The sequence below is a fragment of the Symphodus melops genome, assembly GCF_947650265.1.
Source record: "Symphodus melops genome assembly, chromosome: 15".
Taxonomy (NCBI): domain Eukaryota; kingdom Metazoa; phylum Chordata; class Actinopteri; order Labriformes; family Labridae; genus Symphodus; species Symphodus melops.
Genome location: NC_136705.1, coordinates 2,375,964 through 2,397,948, shown reverse-complemented (window position 1 = coordinate 2,397,948; position 21,985 = coordinate 2,375,964). Strand labels below are relative to the sequence as shown.

At 45.2% G+C, this 21,985-nt stretch overlaps 1 protein-coding gene across 1 annotated transcript in view; it reads left to right on the top strand.

Annotated features, from left to right (window-relative positions):
* The first annotated feature begins 2,185 nt into the window (after positions 1–2,185).
* Positions 2,186–21,985, top strand: part of plpp4 (phospholipid phosphatase 4) — a 40,405-nt gene continuing 20,605 nt past the window's right edge. The window contains exons 1-2 of the mRNA XM_079362974.1: positions 2,186–2,574; positions 19,777–19,885. Of these exons, the coding sequence (XP_079219100.1) occupies positions 2,486–2,574; positions 19,777–19,885 (198 nt within the window). The 5' untranslated portion in view covers positions 2,186–2,485. The remainder of the gene's footprint in view (positions 2,575–19,776; positions 19,886–21,985) is intronic.

The following is a 21,985-nucleotide window of genomic DNA, read 5'->3' as shown; positions in this document are numbered from 1 at the left end:
CGGCACCTATTTGGTTTTTTGAAGCAGGCTGTAAACATGTTCATGTCTACTGTAAAAACAGGCTTTTTGAATTGGTGTGTATGTGACTTCCTGCTGCAGCCAGCTTCTAGTGGACAGTCGACGAACAACACGAGAGGTATTAATTTATACAGACACTTCATGTTAGCTCAGGGAAGTCAGAGAACAATCCTGCACGCTCTTTTTTTTTTCTTCACAGAGGAGTTTGTTTATGGCTCACCTTTTTGCTTTTCTTTGTTAAATCCTGCACTGGATCTGCAATGAAAACACCTCACATTTCTGCAAACTCCTCACTTTTCTTTACATAAATATCTGATGTATCCGCAGAAGGCGTGTTGAGAAAAGGAGCTTGTTATAACACAGTAGCATTATACAACTGAAACAAAGTTTACAGCCCTGAGGAGGATCAAGGTGTGAAACACTGCCCACATCTCACTCTGTATTGAAAGCAGGCTCAGAGAAGAGTTCCAATAAAACCTTGTCCAGGCTGCGTCGAGGAGCGCATCCTGCAGCAGCGTGAGTCCCAGAGACGACCCTGAACACAACACTCGATCACGAGCACTTTGCAATGATGCTTCAACTTTGATTTATTGAAGCCCGACCTGTTTTAGAGTTTGCCCAAATGTGTAACCTTCAGTAACACAACCTGAAGGAGTGTGAGTCACAGCCTGCACTGCAGCGAGAGGTAGAGCTACGGGGAAGAGAGAAAGGAAACATAATCAGAATTATGTCATCCATTTAACTATATGTAAAAGAAGAGAACGGGAAGAACACGTGAATCATTCAAAATATAAACATGAACACCTTTTTTTCTGGTCTCTGACAGAGTGTTAATGTTGTCAGGCTGCTGTTTTAACAGGTCCTGAACGCTGTGAGTCTGCCCTGTGTTCACTGAGAGCAGGGAGCTGGAATCATGTGAGAGCTGTAATAAATACTCTGACACTCAGTTAAAACTCCGAGTCTGCAGGAAGCTTTGAAGTTCAGTCTCCCCTCCAAACCCTCACGTCTCCGCTCGCTTTTGTGTTTGTTCTTATTACAGACACATCAATCCTACTGTACCAGTGAGTGTGTGTGTGTGTGTGTGTGTGTGTGTGCGCGTACGTGTCTGCACTCATGTATAATAGTCCTGACTCTAACTGGGCTGCTTGTTAACTGCAGGATTTTGATGAATTTAATTCTCAGACTCATTTTCACTTCCTCAGACTCGTGACCCAGAAAAAGGCTGATGAAAGTTTTTGGGTCAGGGGCTTCTTCCAACCTTTCTCTCTCTCACAAACACACACACATCTTTTGGCTGGCAGGCAATGCATGAGGCCAGTTTGACAAGCATCAAATATTCATGTATGCGTGTGTGTGCGAAGCTCTGGCAGGTGTGTTGGCCTGCAGATGAGATGGTGTCTATTCTCCCTCATCAGTGTCAGTGTGCAGTCCCCAGGTGTTTGTGCAGAGAGAGTGCACAGGCTCTATAGTGAGTGTGTGGATCCTCAGGTGAGGGTGTCACCTTCATGCTGTGATTGCAAAGTTGTAAAGCATAGAGGCAGCAGATAGCAGACCTCCTCTGAACCTTCACTATCTTACATCAGACGTGTTTCTTTCGTCAGACGCAGTGAGTTGCCTTTTTCCTCCAATTCTGCATAGACTTTTTTATTTCCATCTGATCTCTCTCTCTCCACATACATTTGCATAATGTTCTGATTATTAACAAAATAATAATTATAGTAATATGTATTCATTGTCTGAAAGGTTGTCCATGATGCCGATCAGAACGTGCGGCTGCTTCAACCACCAAGTTTCTCTCCTCTCATGGACTTCTTGTCCCACACCCCCCGACCCTCCCGGCCCCCCAGAGTCTGTGATCGGCCCTGTCTCTCCTGCTTTATGTCGCATGGGTCACGTGCTGTGATGCTTCATAATTCATGAGAAGGTGTTTGTCCAAGACAAATGTTTCCACAGAGAGCTGGATTAGTCAGGAACGTTTTAACATCTTTATCCGGTTATATCACAGGACAGGAACGTTTTAACATCCTCCAGTAGAAATCCCAGGGCTGCTCTGAAAAAAAACTTCCAAGACTTCTGATTCTCCAGAGAGACACTAATGGAAGAGAGAGAGAGAGAGAGAGAGAGAGAGAGAGAGAGAGAGAGAGAGAGAGAGACTGTACTTACACACACACTGATGCTCCCCACTTTGCTCACTGTGGCTCTCTCTCTTTTTCTATCTGAGTGATTGAGGAGGAGGAGGAGACCTTCAGTCTGAAGAGGAACACAGCCTCGGTACTAACACAGATCTCCTTAGGAGTCAGAGGAGCCGGGGAGGGGAGCAGCGGGAGAGACGGCTTCAGGTGACCGAGCGGAGATGGAGGCGCGCGGCGTGTGTGGTTAAGGAGCCCCGCTGGTGGATTACCTGAGAGTGAGCGACCACGAGAAGCAGACAGTCCGTGTTCACCTGTGGGATTATTACCTGGGCACCATGAACGTGTCTCCTCCGGAACGCAGGAAAAACATGCGCGAGCTCGCTCTGGAGATCGGCATCCGAGTTCTCCTCTTCGGAGTTTTTGTGTGAGTAAGAACCTGAAACCTGCTCAGTGGAGGATCCAGTCTGGGTCTGTCTCCTTATGATTGCATACAGTTTAATGTGAGGGGCTGAACGGGCTTCAGACTGAACTCTGCGGTCTCTCTCTCTCTCTCTCTCTCTCTCTCTCTCTCTCTCTGTCTCTCTCTCTCTCTCTCTCCGTCTCTCTGTCTCTCGCTCTCTCTCTCTCTCTCTCTCCGTCTCTCCGTCTCTCTCGCTCTCTCTCTCTTTCTCTCTCGCGCGCTGTGCGGATCATCGGGACTGACGCTGCGTTAACAGGTTGCACAAAACAAGTTGAATTTACAGTTTGCCCTGGTAGAGAGAGATAGAGTGCACCGGTGGTGGGGTGTTATGGGTGATCAAAGAGACTTCGGTGAGACAGACGAAGTCCAGCAGTTCTAATGTCTCGGGAGGTTTTATTCAGTCGCTTCAACATGAACGTGAATTATAAACAATTTGTTCAGCCTACAGGCAGTCTGCTGATTGATTTTCTATTGATGTGAAAGAAGCCGGAGGTGCTGCAGGCTGGAAGAGTTGGCTGCAGCTTGTTTTCTCTTCAGGATAAGGAAAAGTCAAACATCAGCCGGTTGGCGTGTCCGTGCAAGCAGGGCCGTCTGCGGGATTTAACTGGTCCCCTTGATCAGATCTCACACATGAGGCCCCTCCCACACAGCCTGAGATATAACTGTGACCACACCTTCATAACACCAATGAGGTGATGCTTTGGTTAAACTGAGGAAACAGTTTGTAGACAAATGAGCACTTCTCACAACTTTCCCAAATTGTACTAACAATTGTTTATTATATTTGTATATCTGTTTATTTGTTTAGGGAAATATTGGTCTATTGCAACCCTACACCACAGAGCCTGACTGGTCACTGGTGTGTGTGTGTGTGTGTGTGTGTGTGTGTGTGTAGAAGTCACAATATGGCACTTTGTCATAACAAATATTTCACACTGTATCATCATCCTCATCAGCAGCTCTGACAGAATCTGCATCTGTTTAAAACTCAATAATAATGATAAAAAAAAAAATATTTTCATTCATAAACGCTTTTCAGAAACTCAAAGACACTGTACTTGTTCCAGACCATGTTTGTGCTGTTGGAGCCTTTTGGAGATTTGTTCCTGTAGGCCTAAATATCAGACTAATAATCTGTCTCTGTGTGAGCTTTACTGGACTAACATGTCTGAGCTCCACTTTTTACAGCCAGTCACATCAGATCTTAGCTTATTTACATGTTAGCAACAATTAGCAGCTAATCTGAGTCTGTGAGAAACATGCCTGGACTGTTTGTCATCCATTGAGTTAGTTGGGGCTCATGCATGTAATCGGTGCGGTCGTGATGATGGTGGATCAAATATCCTGTTTGTACTTTAAGTTATACAGATAAAAGACATGGAAAAGCAGAATACTGGACGCTAAAGGATTAACTTGTGAGCGTGTCTGTGTGTTGTTTTCTTAATGCCGACATAAAGAACACCTTTGATGTTTTTTTTTTACATATATATCATTTCAGGCTGAAAAGTGTAGAAATGTTGTGTTGTTGTTTTTTATATACCAACATTAAGCAGACCTGTAGGGGAGACTTGGTAGGGCAGACCCCGGGGGATGTTTACATCATTTCAGTTTCATATCTCCGAACCCTCTCAGACCGTCTGGATATCACGTCTCTGCAGGCTAAACGCCCCTCTGCTGGGTGGAGTTTGCAGCTCTTCCTCGTGTCCCCTCTGGGCTAAAGGAAGTGTCGAAGAACAACAACCAGAGCTGCTGCTGCACCTTCACAGCTGCAGTGATGAACAGATTCACTGAATGGAGAAAATTAAGTGTCACATGTCTGATAACTGACGGATCCTTTCAGTGATTTTATTTGAGCACGAACAAACAGCTGCAGGCGAATGAGACTATTTGATGCTTTGCGTGAACAAAGGAAACAGTTTGCAGACTGATGAGCATGATGGTTGATTATATTAATTTCTTACCATTCATCTGTTGCAGCCCTATAGATCACAGAGTTGGACTGGTCAGCATGGAGGAATCATAGACTGAAGCAGTAGCCATTCGGGAGTCTGTTGTGACCCAAGACAAAAAAAATAATCGGGGGCTCCATCAAACCAACATTCACCTCCTTTAAATCACGAATATTCTGACACCAACAAAAACAAAACAAAATGTAAACGGAAGTTAGTGATCATTAAAAACAGACCTCGGGGGGGCCCTATTGACCAGGGGCCCTAAGCAGTTACCAGGCAACAGCTTCAACCCTAAATGATTGACAGACCAATCAGTGTTGAGCTTTGACTCGTGGTGCCTTTCAATCAGGAGAGACAAGTGATGTTAAGAATGAATTTATTACAGTGAAAGAGTGATTGACAGAATGAGATGTGACAGAACGTTTTGGCGCTTGGACTCTATGGGGTGGAAGATGCGATTTAGTGATGAAGTCCTGCTCGTCATTAGGATAGATCCCCCCATAGAGTCCAGACCCTGGTGGTGGAGGACCGATGATTTGATGAGACCGAGTTGGAGAAGAATTGATGGGAGCTGACTCTGCTTCTGAAGATGGCGGTGATGGGGAGGTGGAGGGGCGCACGAAGCCAGCTTGAAAGAACTAGGGAAGAAAAAGGATCATATTTAAAATGAGAGCTGAATGATGATAGGCTGAAAAAGAAGGAGGAACGCTGCGCCATTGGTTAGATGAGGTCCGGTGACAAAACAGCTGATTAACCCACGGACGGCCCAAACTGACAGCTCGAGAATGACAGCGGAAATGAGATAGCGTGAAAAAAAGGTGACTGAGAAACCTGATTGTGGATCACTTAAGTCTTCCCTACTGAACTTTCGCTAAGCTTCATTAGTGAGTTTTTTCTATTGGTTTGACAGAAGCCTTAAGGTGAGCCAGGGACTGCTCAGAACAAACTGGGACTGGGTTCAAATCTCTCTTTGTGCATTTTTCTGTCTTCCTGTCTTTGCAGCTCAATTCTCGATTTGACTTTGTTGAACAATCGAGAAATTGATGTTTATCCCTCGTCATAATGTGAACCGGGACATCTGGAAATGACTGAAATGAGTTTGGCCTGGTGGCCCACGACGCGTCTTTCATCTGTCATCACACAGAGCAGTGGTGTCGTTCTTTCTGTGTTTGGTTCGGATTAAAAAGTGCAGACTGCCACACTAAAACACATCAAATGACAAACACGAACCATGTGTGTTTCCCTCCTCTCAGGAACCACATCTCTGTTCTCTTTGCAGCCTTTTTAAACCTGATCCGATGACTTCCTGTTTAATTCCCCTCCACATCCTGTGGCTCTGCTTCTGCCGGTGCGAGGATATCGCTTCTCATTCTCGCCCAGCTGTCCGTTTGTTTCAGGCCTCGGGAGGGGCAGTGACCTCAGCGACAGACCACCTCGGTGAGTCACCTCGGCTCCACCTTTCAGACTGTAACACTGCCGCCATCACTGTTCAGTGTGCACCCCGAAAGTGACATGGCGCCCGAGTGTGAAAACAGCAGTTCAATCTAAATGGAAATGCATCTCTGACATTTCAAAAAGTGGAAGAAAACGTAAGTGAATGAGGAAAAGATAAAGTTCTTTCCTTTGTCTGCGCTGAGCCGAAGGAGACGATAATGAGATTGGTGCTTTTTCACTTCCTGTGTAATCCGGAGAACAACAAGCCAAGCTCAGACAAAACACAGAGAAGTCATTTCTGTCTGAGTGCAGAGATCACCTCTTCAATCAGTCAGCGCAAAGTCAGAGGGAAAGCTTCCATTTGTAAGTTTGACTCTTTGAAAAAGAGAACCCAGACTCTAAGAAGACAAAGGAGACAAAGGGAGATGGAGGAGGTGGATAAGACGGGGGACGTGGAGCTGAGAGGACAAGGAGCTGAGAGGACGAGGAGCCGAGAGGACGAGGAGCCGAGAGGACGAGGGGCCGAGAGGACGAGGAGCAGAGAGGACGAGGAGCCGAGAGGACAAGGAGCTGAGAGGACGAGGAGTTGAGAAGACGAGGAGCTGAGACGACATGGAGCTGAGAGGACGAGGAGCTGAGAGGACGAGGAGCTGAGAGGACGAGGAGTTGAGAGGACGAGGAGCTGAGAGGACCAGGAGTTGAGACGACATGGAGCTGAGAGGACGTGGAGCTGAGTGGACGAGGAGCTGAGAGGACGAGGAGCCGAGAGGACGAGGAGCAGAGAGGACGAGGAGCAGAGAGGACGAGGAGCTGAGAGGACCAGGAGTTGAGACGACGTGGAGCTGAGAGGACGTGGAGCTGAGTGGACGAGGAGCCGAGAGGACGAGGAGCAGAGAGGACAAGGAGCAGAGAGGACATGGAGCTGAGAGGACGCAGATTTATAAGTTCATGTTCAGATCTGTTGGTGCCAGAGGGAAACTACACAGAGCTGATCTACGGAGATTAACAACGACGGAGGAGGAAGTCTTTGTGTTAGCATTGAAGCTAAACAGATGTTTAATTGATCCTGACATCGTTTAAGGATTATCTATCTTTATATATCTCACAGCGTGTGCTCTAACCCGACAGTGCTCCTCAGTGACACAGTGTTCAGAGGCTCTCTGCTCTCAGCAGCAGCTCGGGGAAACAGTCCCGAGTTTTGTTGATGAAGAAGAGGAGGCGGTTGAAGAATACGCAGATTGTTCAGCTGGCGTGTGAACGGCGAGGCTCTCACGCTCCAGCTTGATCGAAACGAGTTTCCTTAAAGGATGAAAACAGAAACGTGTTTCTCAAACTGAATCAAGATAGTGACCGGTCGTGAAGCTTAAGATTCAACAAACAGGAAGCACATTGAGGAGCAGAGGAATGAAGCCAACACGACCACATGGACATCGATATCCCTGTGGCTCCTCCCCCACATGCACAGCCTTGTGATTGCTCCAGTTTCCAATTTCTTCGCTTGAACAAAGGCCAAAATAATAAATGGAGTTTTAAACATGTCATTAATTATGAGTAGTCTAAAGACCCGACAGGAATTTGTAAAGTTTCCTCCTTTAAAGTCGATCTGAACAATACCCTCCAACATGGCGTCTCTCTCGTGTCCACAGAGCGCTCACCTGTTTTCAGCGCTATGTAACTTTTTTTTTTTTTTTTTTAAAGTTTTATTTTTGGCCTTTTTGCCTTTATTGATAGAGGGAGGACAGTGGATAGAATCGGAAAGGGGGAGAGAGAGTGGGGAGAGAGAGTGGGGAGAGACATGCGTGAGGTGGGCCACAGGCCGGACGCAAACCCGGGCCGCCCACGCGCGAGGACTGAGCCTCAATACGTGGGGTCGCGCGCACTACCGCTGCGCCACCGGCGACCCCAGCGCTATGTAACTTTGGCAGCCGGAGAGAAACATTCGGCTGATTGTGGTCATGTCGCTCACACTGAAAACTTCAGGAGGTTTCTGCAGGTGTGTATTTCATAATGGGACCTTCAGTGTGCGCCTTAAAACTCCAGACCAAATTCCCTGTTAATGTTGCTTTGAGTAAACAATGTAAAAACATGAACTGTCTCATGAGCAACGCTAAGTATTCAAACACTGAAGGATTATGGGAGGATTTCAGTAATAGTCTGAAAGTTGTCCAGCTGGAGGCCACGTTTAAGCTTTATTAGTTTGTTCAGTGCTAATCCTTTTAATGTGAACGGCTTTAACGGTGTTCTCTGCAGCTCTCAGCTCTTTGTTTCATCTCAACGCTCTGTAGAGTTCAGTCCTAATGTTTCCTCCCCTGAGCCACACTGGCAGTGCTGCAACCCGCTCGCTCAGAGCTGCTGAGGAACCTGTTCATTTTACCTTGTGTGCATCTTTTGTCTGAAGGAAGAGGGAGGATGAAGAATGCACTGTGGACACTTTGACCTGAGAATGAGGAAGAGCAAGGAGAGAGAGAGTGAGAGAGCGAGACCTCTGGAAACATTCAGGTATTGGTGTGTGTGTGTGTGTGAAACCTCTCCGAGATAAACCTCATTGTTGTACCTGATTAATCAGAGAGTTCACTCACTTTATTGAGGTGCATCTAATTAAACAGGCCAACGGAGATAATTTAACGAGTTCATCTGAAGAGCGAAAAGAAGAGGAGACCGGAGGAGGTTCGAAAGTCTTGTAATTAATTCAATATGAGACTAACAGCCATGGGAGGTGACGGATCAAACAAACATGGACGCCCCCCCCCCCCCCCCATGTTGGATGTCTGTTGATGAATCTCGTGAAGTTAAAGTGGGGTCACTAAAAAAGGCAGACCATGTGATTAAAAGGAAACATTAAGGGCGAAAAACATCACACATCAGTAATGCATGATGTCGCGAGCTGATGAAAGATATCTAAAACTCAAAGTTAAATTAATTTTAGATCTTTCAGAGGCAGCTTTTAAGATCAGACTGTTTGGAAAAAGGAGAACTGTGAGTTTAGAGATAAATCTGATATGTGAAGGTCCTGGTGATTTAACTGCAGGATCAGTCTCTACACAGCTTCTGTGTCTGCAGCACAAAGGACATTTTGCCTTCATGAGCGGTATCCATGCAGCTAAATACTCTGCTGTGTATGAAACACATCACCAATCAGCTCCTGCATGTCTTTCAATCTCAAACTCTGTGACCTGTGTGACGGTGCAGCAGGCGGCTTTAGTTTGTGAACGTCATAAAACGTCAGCAAGAGAGAATAACGGGTTTGGTCAGCAGTCAGCTGCTCTCGTACTTCAGTTTGTTCTCAGACAGATTCAGGTCAGCATGAAGAGAAACACAACAGACAGCTTTTTGTATCATTTTTCAGTAAATTCAAAAACAGGAGTGAAGATTAAAAGCTCTCTCCTGGGTCACATTCAGCCTGATGACTTTAATGAGAGATCATAACCTCTTCTTGTTTGACTTCAGGCTGCTGTAACGAGTTTTTATCAGATTAGGAAAAAGAACGAAATGAATACTGATGCTTCTAAAAAAATCCACCCAAAAAAGAAAACAGGAGAGAAGATGAATAATGTCTTATCATTAGACGAGCTGATCCACAACGCTCAGTATTTAGTGGCGTTCTCTCTGGCGTGTACTCTGAGGCGTGCTTGGTTATTTTTGAAAGCGTTTTTTACCGTGCAGGATACATTTCCTGTCACTTTTATGATATTTCAAACACGGTCTGTAATTTTTCACAAGTTAAAAAATTTTTTTTTTTTAAATGTTGATATATGAGAGAAGATGATAAAATATTAAACACCCTGACTGGTGCATGCTGGGAGGAGGAGGAGGAGGAGGAGGAGCAGGGGAAGAGTTGACAGAGAAAAATTGCTGCTCTTTCTGTCTTTCTCTCGCCCGTCCTCCTCCTCCATTAACCTGTCCTCAGGTATTTTCTCTGATCTGCTCCATTACTGTCCCGACAGCTTTATTATCGTCTCTGTTCAGAGGCAGACGAGGAGCTGAAAGCGCCTCCTCCATTACTCACACTCTGCAGCCCCTCAGAGCAAACGCTGGATAACGTTTGAAGACCGAGGTTTTTATGCCGTTATTGATTATCTATATGCATGTCCATCAAACCCCTGCAGATGATCCAGAATGCATTGGAGCGACTCGCCTTCAGCCTCCCCTCACCAGCACATGCCACTCAGCTGTTCATCTCCCTCCACCGGCTCCCAGTTACTGCTCACATCAAATTTAAAACTCTGCTGCTCGCTCACAAAACAGCCACAAAAACGTCTCCTCCTTACCGCAACTCTATAATCCAGATCTACACTCCCTCCCGCCCACTAAGCTCTGCCAATGAAAGGCATCTGATTCAACCTTCTCAAGAGGGTCCTGAAACGAGAACCAGACTCTTCACTGTCGCCCCCCGGTGGTGGAGCGAACCTCCAAACTCCATGCCATCAGCAGAGTCCCTTTGCACCTTTAAGATAAAGCTAAAGACCCAGCTCTTCATGAACACCTACAACCATCATGATGATGATATTTAGGATGGTTTTGATGGTGACTAGAAATCGATAGAATAGCTCTCCATGTCGTGCACTGAGGCTTAAAACCCGCCTCAGCTCCAGCTCTGTCATAGGTTGACTGAAAGTTAGGCAGTATTTCCATTAAAATACGATAAATAGGAAAATGAAATAAAAAGATGTCAACATGTCAAGCTCAGCTCAAAGAGGTGGGTTTTTCATGTGCGAGTGTGCATGAGTGTGCAGGTGGAAAATGTGAGCTCTTCATAGTCACAGGTTTTTATTTTATTTTCACACCCCTGTTCTGGAAACTGCTTGAAACAATATTTTTGCAGGCTTAAAGAACAAATCCCTGAGGCTAAACAACAACACCGTCCTAATGAAAATGTGAAAAAATAAAAAATAACAGATGCGAAATCTCCGGCAAGAAACTCCAAATGAGATCCAGACTTCTCTCACAGAATAAAACTAACAATAACCAGGGAGAGAAAGAAATCGACTCGAGCTGCAGCCGTGAAACTTTATGAGCCCGAGGGAGAGAAGAGAGCGTCACCATGATCTGAGTGTGCGCACACTTTACACACCAACAGATCTGCTGCTGGTGATCCAGAAAACTTCTCTGAGTGTGTTTGCTGGCAGTTTGTTTTCTGAAATCTGTGGGTTTAACTCTTCCTATCGATGTACAGATATTTACAGTATTTACAGTATGTGTGTATGTAAAGCCTCTGATGCAGCTAACGAGCAGCTCGAACATTGTGTGGTGTGTGTCTGGTGTGTGTTTGCACGTTTGTGTTCTTCCTTTGAGGCTTGAGTCTGTCGCCTGTTGCTGTCATATTTGACATTTGCTCAGATGAACAGCAAGCATGAAAACACAGATAAATGTCAGCGTCGTGTCACAGTCCAACAACAGAGAGAGACTCTTTATTTTGATCGTCCAGCAAAGGAGGCAAAATCACACAATTTATTTTTACTACCTTACTGGTACAGACGCTTGTGTAAAAACGGCTGGGGTTAAATGTCAGGGTTTAATCAAAGATCAACAAAGAGCGAATCTCTGCTGCAACACGATGCAAAATCAAAATAATCAGTAATTTCCCTTTACTACATGAAAGCTAAACTGAGTAGCCTGTTTGGACAATGAACAGAGTAGAAGGTCCAGATATGCAGCAGTAAAAATAAAACTCTGCTCCTCCTCTCTATGTCTTTAAACTCTGCTGATGTTTGAAACATCAAACCAGCTGAGCACAGATCCTTTAACCTCTCAGGTGATCCAACATGTCTGTTTTATTTTTATCCTCCTCCGATCGAGCCTCCTTCTGTTCCTATTACCTTCATGTTTCGAGGCAGGAGGCTTCATGTTTGACCTCTGCAGATCAAATCATCTCAAGGTTAACTGATGAGTACATCATTCATACGCACGTTCACATCTCTCTGAGAGCGGCGAGAAAGACTGCGCTGCATGTTCCAGTAAAATACACCAAAGCATCCATGAGTAACCAGATGTTTCTAAATCAAACATCCTGGACCTGATATCTGAAGTGGTTCGCTGTCTTTCTAGTGCAGCCATTTTGAAATCCTCTTCATATCATCACCTTAAAGGATCTGATCAGGAACATGTTGAAAATGATCGACAGTGTTTTTTTGAAGTGTGTAAACAGTTACTAACTTTAAGTAAGATGCTGTTTGCACATTATTCTCTTTATTCCTACGCAGTTCTCCTGTGATTTTGTAGTTTTCCTGTGATCTTGTAGTTCTCCTGTGATTTTGTAGTTCTCCTGTGATCTTGTAGTTCTCCTGTGATTTTGTAGTTCTCCTGTGATCTTGTAGTTCTTCTGTGATTTAGTAGTTCTCCTGTGATTTTGTAGTTCTCCTGTGATCTTGTAGTTCTCATGTGATTTTGTAGTTCTCCTGTGATTTTGTAGTTCTCCTGTGATCTTGTAGTTCTCTTGTGATTTTGTAGTTCAATGCTGCGCTTCTCTGCTCTCACGTTCCAGAAACTTATTCAGTTACGTCCGACTGAGCAAAACCGTGGACGGAGATATCTTCTGAAGTCTTCTTGGCATGAACATGTGCAGCAACAGCAGACATGTCGGGGATGCTGGTCACATCAAACGGTTTGTCCGAGTGTCTAAAATGTATTTTAAAGGGAACTTCCAGAAGAGGAGAAAGAGTACCTTAAATAGCGATGACATCATGAGAGCAGATCTGAAGAGACCTGTCTGATGAGCCGCAGAGTTTGATGCTTTTTCCCAGCCTCCAACCTGTGGAGTGTTTGCAAAGGCTGCTGGGACATCATTCAAGTGCATCGGCTCGCCTGTCTCTGTTCAGCTGAGGGTGGAAACGTTTCCCTCTGTGCACCCTGAAATCCTCCCTCCATCAGTTTCTGTGTGTGTGTGTGTGTGTGTGTGTGTGTGTGTGTGTGTGTGTGTGTGTGTGTGTGTGTGTGTGTGTGCGTGTCTGTCTGTGTCCCTCATGCCTGTCTCGCTCTGTAATCATCAGAGGACACCGAGCACAGTCCTGAGTGTCATCACACTGCGTCTCTTCTTAATCACCGTCATTAATGAGCAAACATGAATAATTTAATGACACTTTAACAATGACCCTTGTTCCTCACTGTATCCTGCTCTGCCCGGAGGCTGGGTGGGGGGGGGGGACGTGACAAGTGAAAGACTGCTGTTTTTTTTCCCCCGTCTCTCCCCGTTAGCCGACTCGAGGAGGCAGATCTCCCGGGAAGTCGGAGCTGCTGTCACTCAGCATCTACCCGCCACCCCTCAACATCCCCCCCTCCTCAACATCTCCCTGACAGGACCAGAGCTGTGCATTCCCGACACGTTCAGGACCCCGACTGTAACTGAAACACAGACAGAGAGGGCTGTGACATTTATAACCGCTCAGCAAACTGAATGCATATTATGGAGCCTTGAGGAACAGATATCAAGTCTGTTTTATTAAGGTGATGAATTATAACTGTACAGAGGGCTGAGCGAATGCTGGATTCTGATTGGCTGCAGGGTATTCATTAATTCTACACGTTAGACACTTTCTATGTTCTTTATTTAACTCTGCCAGCACTTCAACACAGCATGTTTCCTTCATGTCTGATCACAGAGGAAGAGAGCGTCATTATTTTAGTCACTACATATTGCGATGATCGGACCTTTAAAATGTTAGATGGGGAAATGTTAGAACTATTCTGTCCTTATGTGTTCCTCTAACAGATCGTTTCTCTCTCCTGATCGGAGCCTCCTAAAAAGAGTCGTTATTCCATGTTCTCCACGACCAGCAGCATCACGAGCCCACATTATTCACTGAGTCAGCATATCTGAGCTCCGGGCCAATAATGAATGTAATAAAAGAGCATAATTAAATCAACAGGTCGCCTCAGCCCGTCTTCACCCCTCCATAGTGACCTCAGCTCTATGCTTAATGAAACCAAGCTTGCTCACACACACACACACACACACACACACACACACACACACACACACACACACAGTGGACTTCATTCAAACTTTGTCGTTGTGCCAGAGGAGCCAGATATTTGATTTTGATTAAAAAAGTAAAAGCATGAGAAGTTGTTGTTTTTTTCTTGCCTGAAATGTTTCTGCTCCCAGGTGTGTTCAAGGTGTGAGGATTGATCACCTGCAGAGACTCCTCCAAACTGTCTGTGACACAAATACATTAAATGCAATGTTTCCATTCCTCTCTTCCACACCTGTCACCGATGTAGTTTTTAAAACTTTCTGTACTCTTGATCCTATTTATCATTCAGATGACAGATTGTATCGATAACGTTTTTAACATTTTTTTAACCATGCCGACATCAAAATCAGCAAAACTCATCCACACAAGGAAAGCGGTGATAAACTGTTTGTTTGCAGTGTTGGTTTGTTTGACCAGCGGAGGTGGGCGGTGTGACTCTGTTCTGTTAGCTCTCAGGGGGGTGAAGAGCAGGGAGGCAGGATGCCGCTCCAGGTGTTACACCAAGCCAATTGGCACAGAGCAAAACTATAGTTACCCGGTCTTCGGGGCTAATGAGTGCAGTTTATATATACAGACGTGCTTTTGCACAACTCTGACTCATCAAAACGCAGCCCTCTGTTTTTCCAAGTTCACCTTATGACAAGTTATCAGCTTCACTGCGGGATGTGCAACCAAGGGCGGCACCACACACGCATGAGGGAGCAAAGAGACGAGAGAGAGAGATTCCCTCTGCCTCTCTCGTTATTTATTCAGATATCAGGAAGATGCTGTAAAAAAAACATATGAGATTCATCATCCCTCAGGATCTGTTGAAGAGCCCTGAGGGAAATTCAAGTCTTCGTCTGTTCAGTGCTTTTCTGGATCATTTAGCACTGCTCAGGTCTCATTCCTCCGTTTACGGCTCCATCAAATCACACAATGCCGAGCGGTTCAATAAAGCAAAAGGGTCAGTGGTAAATGTGCAGTGCTCAGGGCTGAGATATTATTTATTTTGGTGAAAAAAAAAATAATTAACTGGAGTGTCCTGGATAAATATGACAGAAAGGATCACATCCTCACAGAACAACGGAGGGAAAAGTGGAGCAGACTATTTCCTGGCTTTGTCTCCCATTCCTTGCTGGGTTTTAGTCTCTGTGGAGCCTGGCACACGTTCAGGTTTTTCCTGAGGACTAATCAGCAGCACGCTGCTCAGACTGCACACCTCTCAAAGCGTCAGAGAGGCTGCTGGCTGTTTCCCAGAACAGCTTCAAATTGAAAGTGTAATCAGGTTGAGAATAAGCTCTCCAAAGTGTTCAAGTGACTAATCAAAATGTTTCAGTCAAGCACTAGCCTGCAGGACGGGCAAGTGAAGTACAGACAAATCAGTCCCCATAGAGCTCTATGTTAAAATGTCCAACTTTGCAGTTCCTCCAGCGTGCACTAGAGTCTGTCTCCTGCAGTGAGTCAGTCTCCATAGAGCTCTATGTTAAAATAAAGATGTTTACAGTCTGGTATAAAAACAGTTTGTGTCTCTAGAGTTAATTTCTGTCTTTAACTGTTCGGGCTGATATATATTGACGCCCCTGAGTTTTTCAGGAGTTGAGTGTAAATGTGTGACGCCTCGAGAAGGAGAAGAGGCTGCTGATGGAAAGAGTTTAACCCTCATCAGGTAGAACTCGCCCTGAGCGAAACTCTGAGACGGGGTCTCTGTGCCTCTGTGAACATCTTAAAGCCCTCTGATCATTTTATTCCTCCTGAGAGGTCAATGACACTCTGTGTGTGTGTGTGTGTGTGTGTGTGTGAGCACTCCCTGTGTCCTCCCGTGAAGATAAAAACTCTGTAACTCGATTGATTCAGCCTCTCAGAAATCTGCTACAGATATAATGCCATCTATACCACACACACACACACACACACACACACACACACACACACACACACACACACACACACACACACTTAATCGAGCTGACATATTCCTCTCCTTGCCTGCCTCGTTGCTCCTCTGTGTTTCGAGCTAATTAAGAGGAATATTTTGATTGCTCCGTGTCTTCTCTGTCTTGGTGGCACTGTGTTGTCTTGGTCGGGATGGCTCCGCAGCAGATCTGAATTCCCAACAGCCTCAGCTGCACATTGTGCCCACAGTGCATTTTAAATCAAGGGCCTTCAAATGAGCTGCTTGTGTTGTTCTTCATGCTGCTCGCGCTAACTCTCCGAGGTTTTTCGCTGCAGAGAGAGAGAGAGAGAGAGAGAGACATTCAGAAATAACTCAGTTTTATTTCTCAGGCTCGGGCGCCCTTGCTTGTTAGATGTAAGATTTCTAACAGAGCTGGGAAGAATTGCTGATGATGAATGGGCCCGAGTTTTTAACAAAGAGAGGAGACAGAAGAGGTCAGACTGACAGATTCACTGCAGGGCTCTAACAATGTCTTAAGGAATAACTCAAAGGCACCACAGTGTGTACACAGCCTTGTGCAGGGATTTCTCCTGTAACACTGTAAGCTTAAGTAGAATCATGCAGGAGTTTGGATTTTATTATTTTATTATTGTTTGTCGACCAATCAGCAGGCTTTTGGTATATTTAGGAAAACAGCATTTGCAGACAGAACAGTGACCTGAATGTGATCTGACGATGCTTTTAAATATTTATCTGCATGTAAGAGCAGCTAACATCCTGCATAACGCTGCGTTCTTAGAGCCCATTGGAGTGAGGTTTTCTGCCTTTTGGGGCTGTTTAACTTTATTTTGAAAGGTCAGTGGACCGAGATATAGATATAGATATATAGAAAGTCCTTCACAGTCTAAATGTTTAGACAGAAACTACGTCCAGAGACCGTGTGATATTTGGCCTCTGCAGCTCCCGTCAGCCAATTGACCGGACCTGTGTGAACACGTGCAGTGACCTACTATCAAAAAGAGACGGCGTGCAAGAAGAGGTCTCATGCAGGAGCAAGACCTGACCTGCTATTCAGATATTCCCCAGGAAAACAGGCGGATAACTGTAAACACGGAGGAGCATTGCCATGACACGAGAGTCGCTCCTTCTCTTGGAGAGAAAACTACGTTAAAACATCAAATACAGAATAATTGGATGTGATCTGACCCTAGATTAGAGATCGGACCTGTTCCCAGTCACGTCTGAAGAGCAAAGTGGAGCTGATAAAAGCCATCGCGCTCTGCTTGGGCAGATGGGAGACGGCGGACAGTGCTGAGTTCAGGTGTTCCTCATGTTAATGGCTGCTCAGAGGCTTATCATTCAGGACGCAGAGCTGAGTCAGAGCGTCTCTGAGCTCCAATAAGAGACTTTCCTGCATGGTTAGTGTTTCAAAGTGTTCCTCTTATCTTTGTCTCTTCTGAATGAGTGTGCAGCTCGGCTCTCGGGATCATTAAGAGCAGAGATAACGTCTGGCCCTCTCTCACCGCTCTTTCAGATTAGAAAAGAAGCCGGAGGTTAACTGGGAGTGAGAAACTAAAGTACCATTCTGATTTCTGCATTTGTAGTTTGCTTTTTTATCATATGTTAATGTGTCTCAAGCTTTGGTTTGGATTTCCAAGCCACCGTTGTGTGACGCTTCTTCACACTGCTGATCTGTGTCATTAAAATTTACAATAATTTTATCACTGAACTCTAATGCAGCCCCGCCCCCTTCTTCAGTGTTATTACAATCATTTCCTGCAGGATAAACGGAGCTGCACGTTGAGTGTGTCATTACCTCTGCAGGCGTCTCCATCAGCTCCACTTCTCCTTTCACCAGACTCTCCTCACAGATAAACTGTTCCTGCAAGTGATGCACATCTGATTTCATCTCAGCCTGCACATTACAGTTATATTAAATGACACAAAACAGCCTGATAAATGCGGGCTGTTTGGAGCCTGCACCAGTGAGCACTAACCTGACTGGAATCTTTCTTTTTTATTGTTGGGTAAAGACGATGAGTCAGAAATCGGAGCGCCGACTCTCCGGGGGAATCTTACCAGTCGCTTTGGATTTGTTAGAGGAGATTGGATTCAGATTGTCCAAAAAGCAGCAGGAACATTATTCCAGGTCCAGAAGGAGATTTCATCTTGAGTTTATGAAAGTGATCGTCCCTTAAAAAAAGCTGATGGGAAAATATGTGAATATCGAGACGTGAAATGTTGTTATTGCCTCTGAAGATGCAGAGTTTATTACATTTCTCCCGTCGGTTCAAAATCTTTTCACGAGATGATTAGAAATAATTTCTTCTGCAGTTTTGCTTATTTCCCGGAGGAGCTTGCACATTGAAGTTTAAAGTTCTGTTATGTTTACTGAAACCAGGAATGCCAAAGAACCATACCTGCCAAATGAAAATGATTATGACGCAATTTATGACACAACATTCAGATAATTATTCAGGAAATAACGGCGACCATATTTGGTATCAGGAACAAATCTGATTCTAAAAAAAGTGTTGTGGTCGATAAAGCATCAGACATACTCAGAGGCTCAGATTGTTTTTAGATTTTATGTTCAATGATGATTCTTCTCTTAAACTTTTAAAGTATTGCTCTTCTGATTCTGACTGCCGTGAGACCCAGATGAAATTCTTCCGAACCGTTGGACTAACTGTTTTTTCCGTTAACAAAGTCGTAGCACTTCATCAGTCTGTTCTGTTTATTACTGAAAAACAAAACTTCATGTGAGTATTTACATATTTTCATATATCACCACAGGCAGTGCCTTCATGTCAGTCAAGCAGCATTTCACAATAAAAGCCCGCAGGCGGATATGGGAGTTGTGCGTGCAGGTGAACAGGTGAACATTGTGTTGCAGGTGAACATTGTGCTGCAGGTGAACATTGTGTGTGTGTGTGTGTGTGTGTGTGTGTGTGTGTGTGTGTGTGTGTGTGTGTGTGTGTGTGTGTGTGCAGGTGAACATTGTGTGTGTGTGTGTGTGCAGGTGAACATTGTGTGTGTGTGTGCAGGTGAACATTGTGTGTGCAGGTGTGCAGGTGAACATTGTGTGTGTGTGTGCAGGTGAACATTGTGTGTGTGTGTATGTGTGTGTGTGTGTGTGTGTGTGTGTGTGTGTGTGTGTGTGTGCAGGTGAACATTGTGTGTGTGTGTGTGTGTGTGTGTGTGTGTGTGTGCAGGTGAACATTGTGTGTGCAGGTGAACTGTGCAATTCAAGAACCTGTTGACTACATTCGTATCACGTCTTTGAGATGAATCATGAAGACAGACTCATACAGGTGTAAACCAGCTGATTAGCCTGCTGTATGTTAAACATCCAGACAGACAAAAGACTCGCTCGCACACACACACACACACACACTTGCAAACACACTCCCACAGTTATCAGCAGACTCAGTCTCAGACCCTCCACAGTGCTACACGCTGTTTCTCTGACACAGATTAGAAGCTGTAATTGATTTCTTCCTGCAGCTTGTAGAGATAAAAATATGAACATTAGCTGAACAAGAATTCTTCTGTATCAGGATAAAGTTTACAGGAGATCCTTGTCATGAACCTGTCATCGCTCTGGGTCCCTCTGAGGATCAGGATGGAGGGTTTCCTCCTCCCACTCCGGCCTCAGGGCGGGGAGAGGGTGGCTGATGGATGCTCAGGCTGAAGGGCATGTAGATGTTAATAGATGTTACTCCATCACTGTCTCCAACCAGATCTCCGCAGACCGCCGGGCGCAGGAATACCCCTCCAAACTAAAGGCTGCTAACTCACTCGATTGTTTAAATAAAGCAACTTTTCTCGAAGAGACTTATCTCAGACATGTTGAATCTATTGAACGACCAGCTGAAAGTTAGAGTAGCTGCTGATGGCGTCACTGATTCTTGTTTCTCTGCTGTTGCTGCAGATTCACTGAGTTCCTGGAGCCCTTTGAGAGAGTGATTCAGCCCGAGGAGCTGTGGCTCTACAGGAACCCTCTGGTGGAGTCGGACCACATCCCGAAGAGGGTCATGTTTGTAAGTACCTACTGTGTCTTTAATTATCATCATCACTAGATAAACCAGCTCTTCACTGTCGCCCACATGAACTACGACCTCTGTGTAAGAGATGTCTCCTGACCGCTGGCTGCAGTCAGACGGTCAAACTCTTTTATTTAATGTCTGAGGAGCAGCACGATGCTGATGAACAAGGAGAGGAGCGTCAATGACACGGAGGTGACGAGTTATTCTAACATGAACGTGTCAGTGAGTGAGGACGGAACAGATTGAACATATCTCTCTGAAGACTCCTCTGGCAGGCTCTGCTGTCCCGCTCACTCTGAAGCATCTGTGCTGATTTTAAGCTCAATAACACAATCACAGGCTCCAATGCTTTTAAAGTGCAGCATGCTAGGCTTTGCAGAGCTCCGTCCGGTATTCCTATGAGTCACAGTGTGGACGCTTCTATTTCCAGAGAGTTATTTTGGGCCAATCTGGCAACTCCAAGGATGCAACAACAAGCGGGCTGTTTTTAAACCTGATGAAACTCAGCCTGCAGAATTTTAAATCACATCCTCCTCAATACGAAACGCGTGGGGGGGGGGGGGGCAATAATAATGCTGTGATTTTGTTAAAGGGTTGTTTTATCTTAGGAGTCAGTTTGACATGAAGAGCTGCAAAACATCTAAACAGAATAAAAACGTGAACACATGTACAGACTGTTGTATGCACACTTTAAATCAGCTCGTCCACAGGACACAGGAGATCTCCCTCGCTGATCAATCTTTAAAAACAAACATCTCAGGTTACGATGTCCTGTGATAGATCGGTGAACAGTTCACGGTGTAACACCACCTCTCGCTCAATGACAGCTGGGATAGGCTCCTGCAGGAATCCTAAGACTCTCAGACTCTGCATAAAGGAAACAAATAAGCTGTGGTTCCCTGATTATGGCGGCAGGAGTTCTGAAGGTCGCTTCCTTCATTCTGTCCTGAGTATTTTTAGACTGACCCACTTCTGGGCTCGGCTTGTTTGGCTTCAAATGTTTGTTCTAAAAGACGAGTCAGTACAAAAAGAGAGAGAGCTCAATTAGTGCTCCAGAAACACACCGAACATTATGCGTTCTTCTGACGACCCGACGAGGGCCCGAGAATGGAGCGATACATCCGTTTCAATCGGTCCCTGATGTGCTGTAATTCTTGTTGGTCAAGACTTCAGGAGAAAGTTTACCTCTGATCTCCCAACCTTTTATCCTTGGAGACAAAATTTAAAAAATCGTATCCGAATTTGCCGACGTGCTTGTTCTGACCTTATGTAAACGATGTAAACGTTTAAACATGATTGTATTTAATGAGTGCAGATCTAATTAAACGATCACAGAGCAGAGCAAGACTCAAGGCCCATTTCAGATCTTTGGCCCGCCCTCTCGGGTGGCTCGGACCAGAGGTTTGGAACCACTGCTCTGAAGCACTATGCACACAGGCTGAGTTTTATCTGGGGACTTCCGTGATTTGAGAATCTCCCCGAACATCCGTGTCGATTTGTGCTCACAGGAAGAACAAAGTGTGTAATTAACCTCCGATGAGGCACTGCATGACATCATCCTCGTCTCTGGGGGGGCCGAGAAGAGACTGCAATTGCACTTCTGTACTGGGTTTACTTGGGCCTGCTTGGTCGTAACCCCGGAGCTCTTCTTAGGAGTCTGTTTTGAGAATCGCTGTGTTTACTCTTCAAATTGTTTATTGATTTGGTCATTTATTATTTTATAACATGAAATAAAGAAATCAATCAATGAGATGTATAAAAAGAGTCAGTCCTGACTCTGTGATGCCCTTCAGGTGATTCCTCCGTGTGAGCGCTAACTCTCCTTTTCGCTGCTCGCTGTTTGATGAAAATGTCTCAGCAGATTAATCGGCTCAGACCTCCTGCTCTCTGCTTGTTTATCTGACGTCTCTGCAGACTGACGGGGTCTGACTGACTGCCTCTCTCTCTCTCTGCTCCTCCTCTCACATCACTCATTCATCCCCAGTCTGAGCTCTAACTGTCACGCTGTCAAACCAATCAGATCTCACCAAACTTTAGTTTCAGTAAAACTTTATCATGTGAAGAAACCAAGCAGCAGCCAGGATGAAAGTGCAA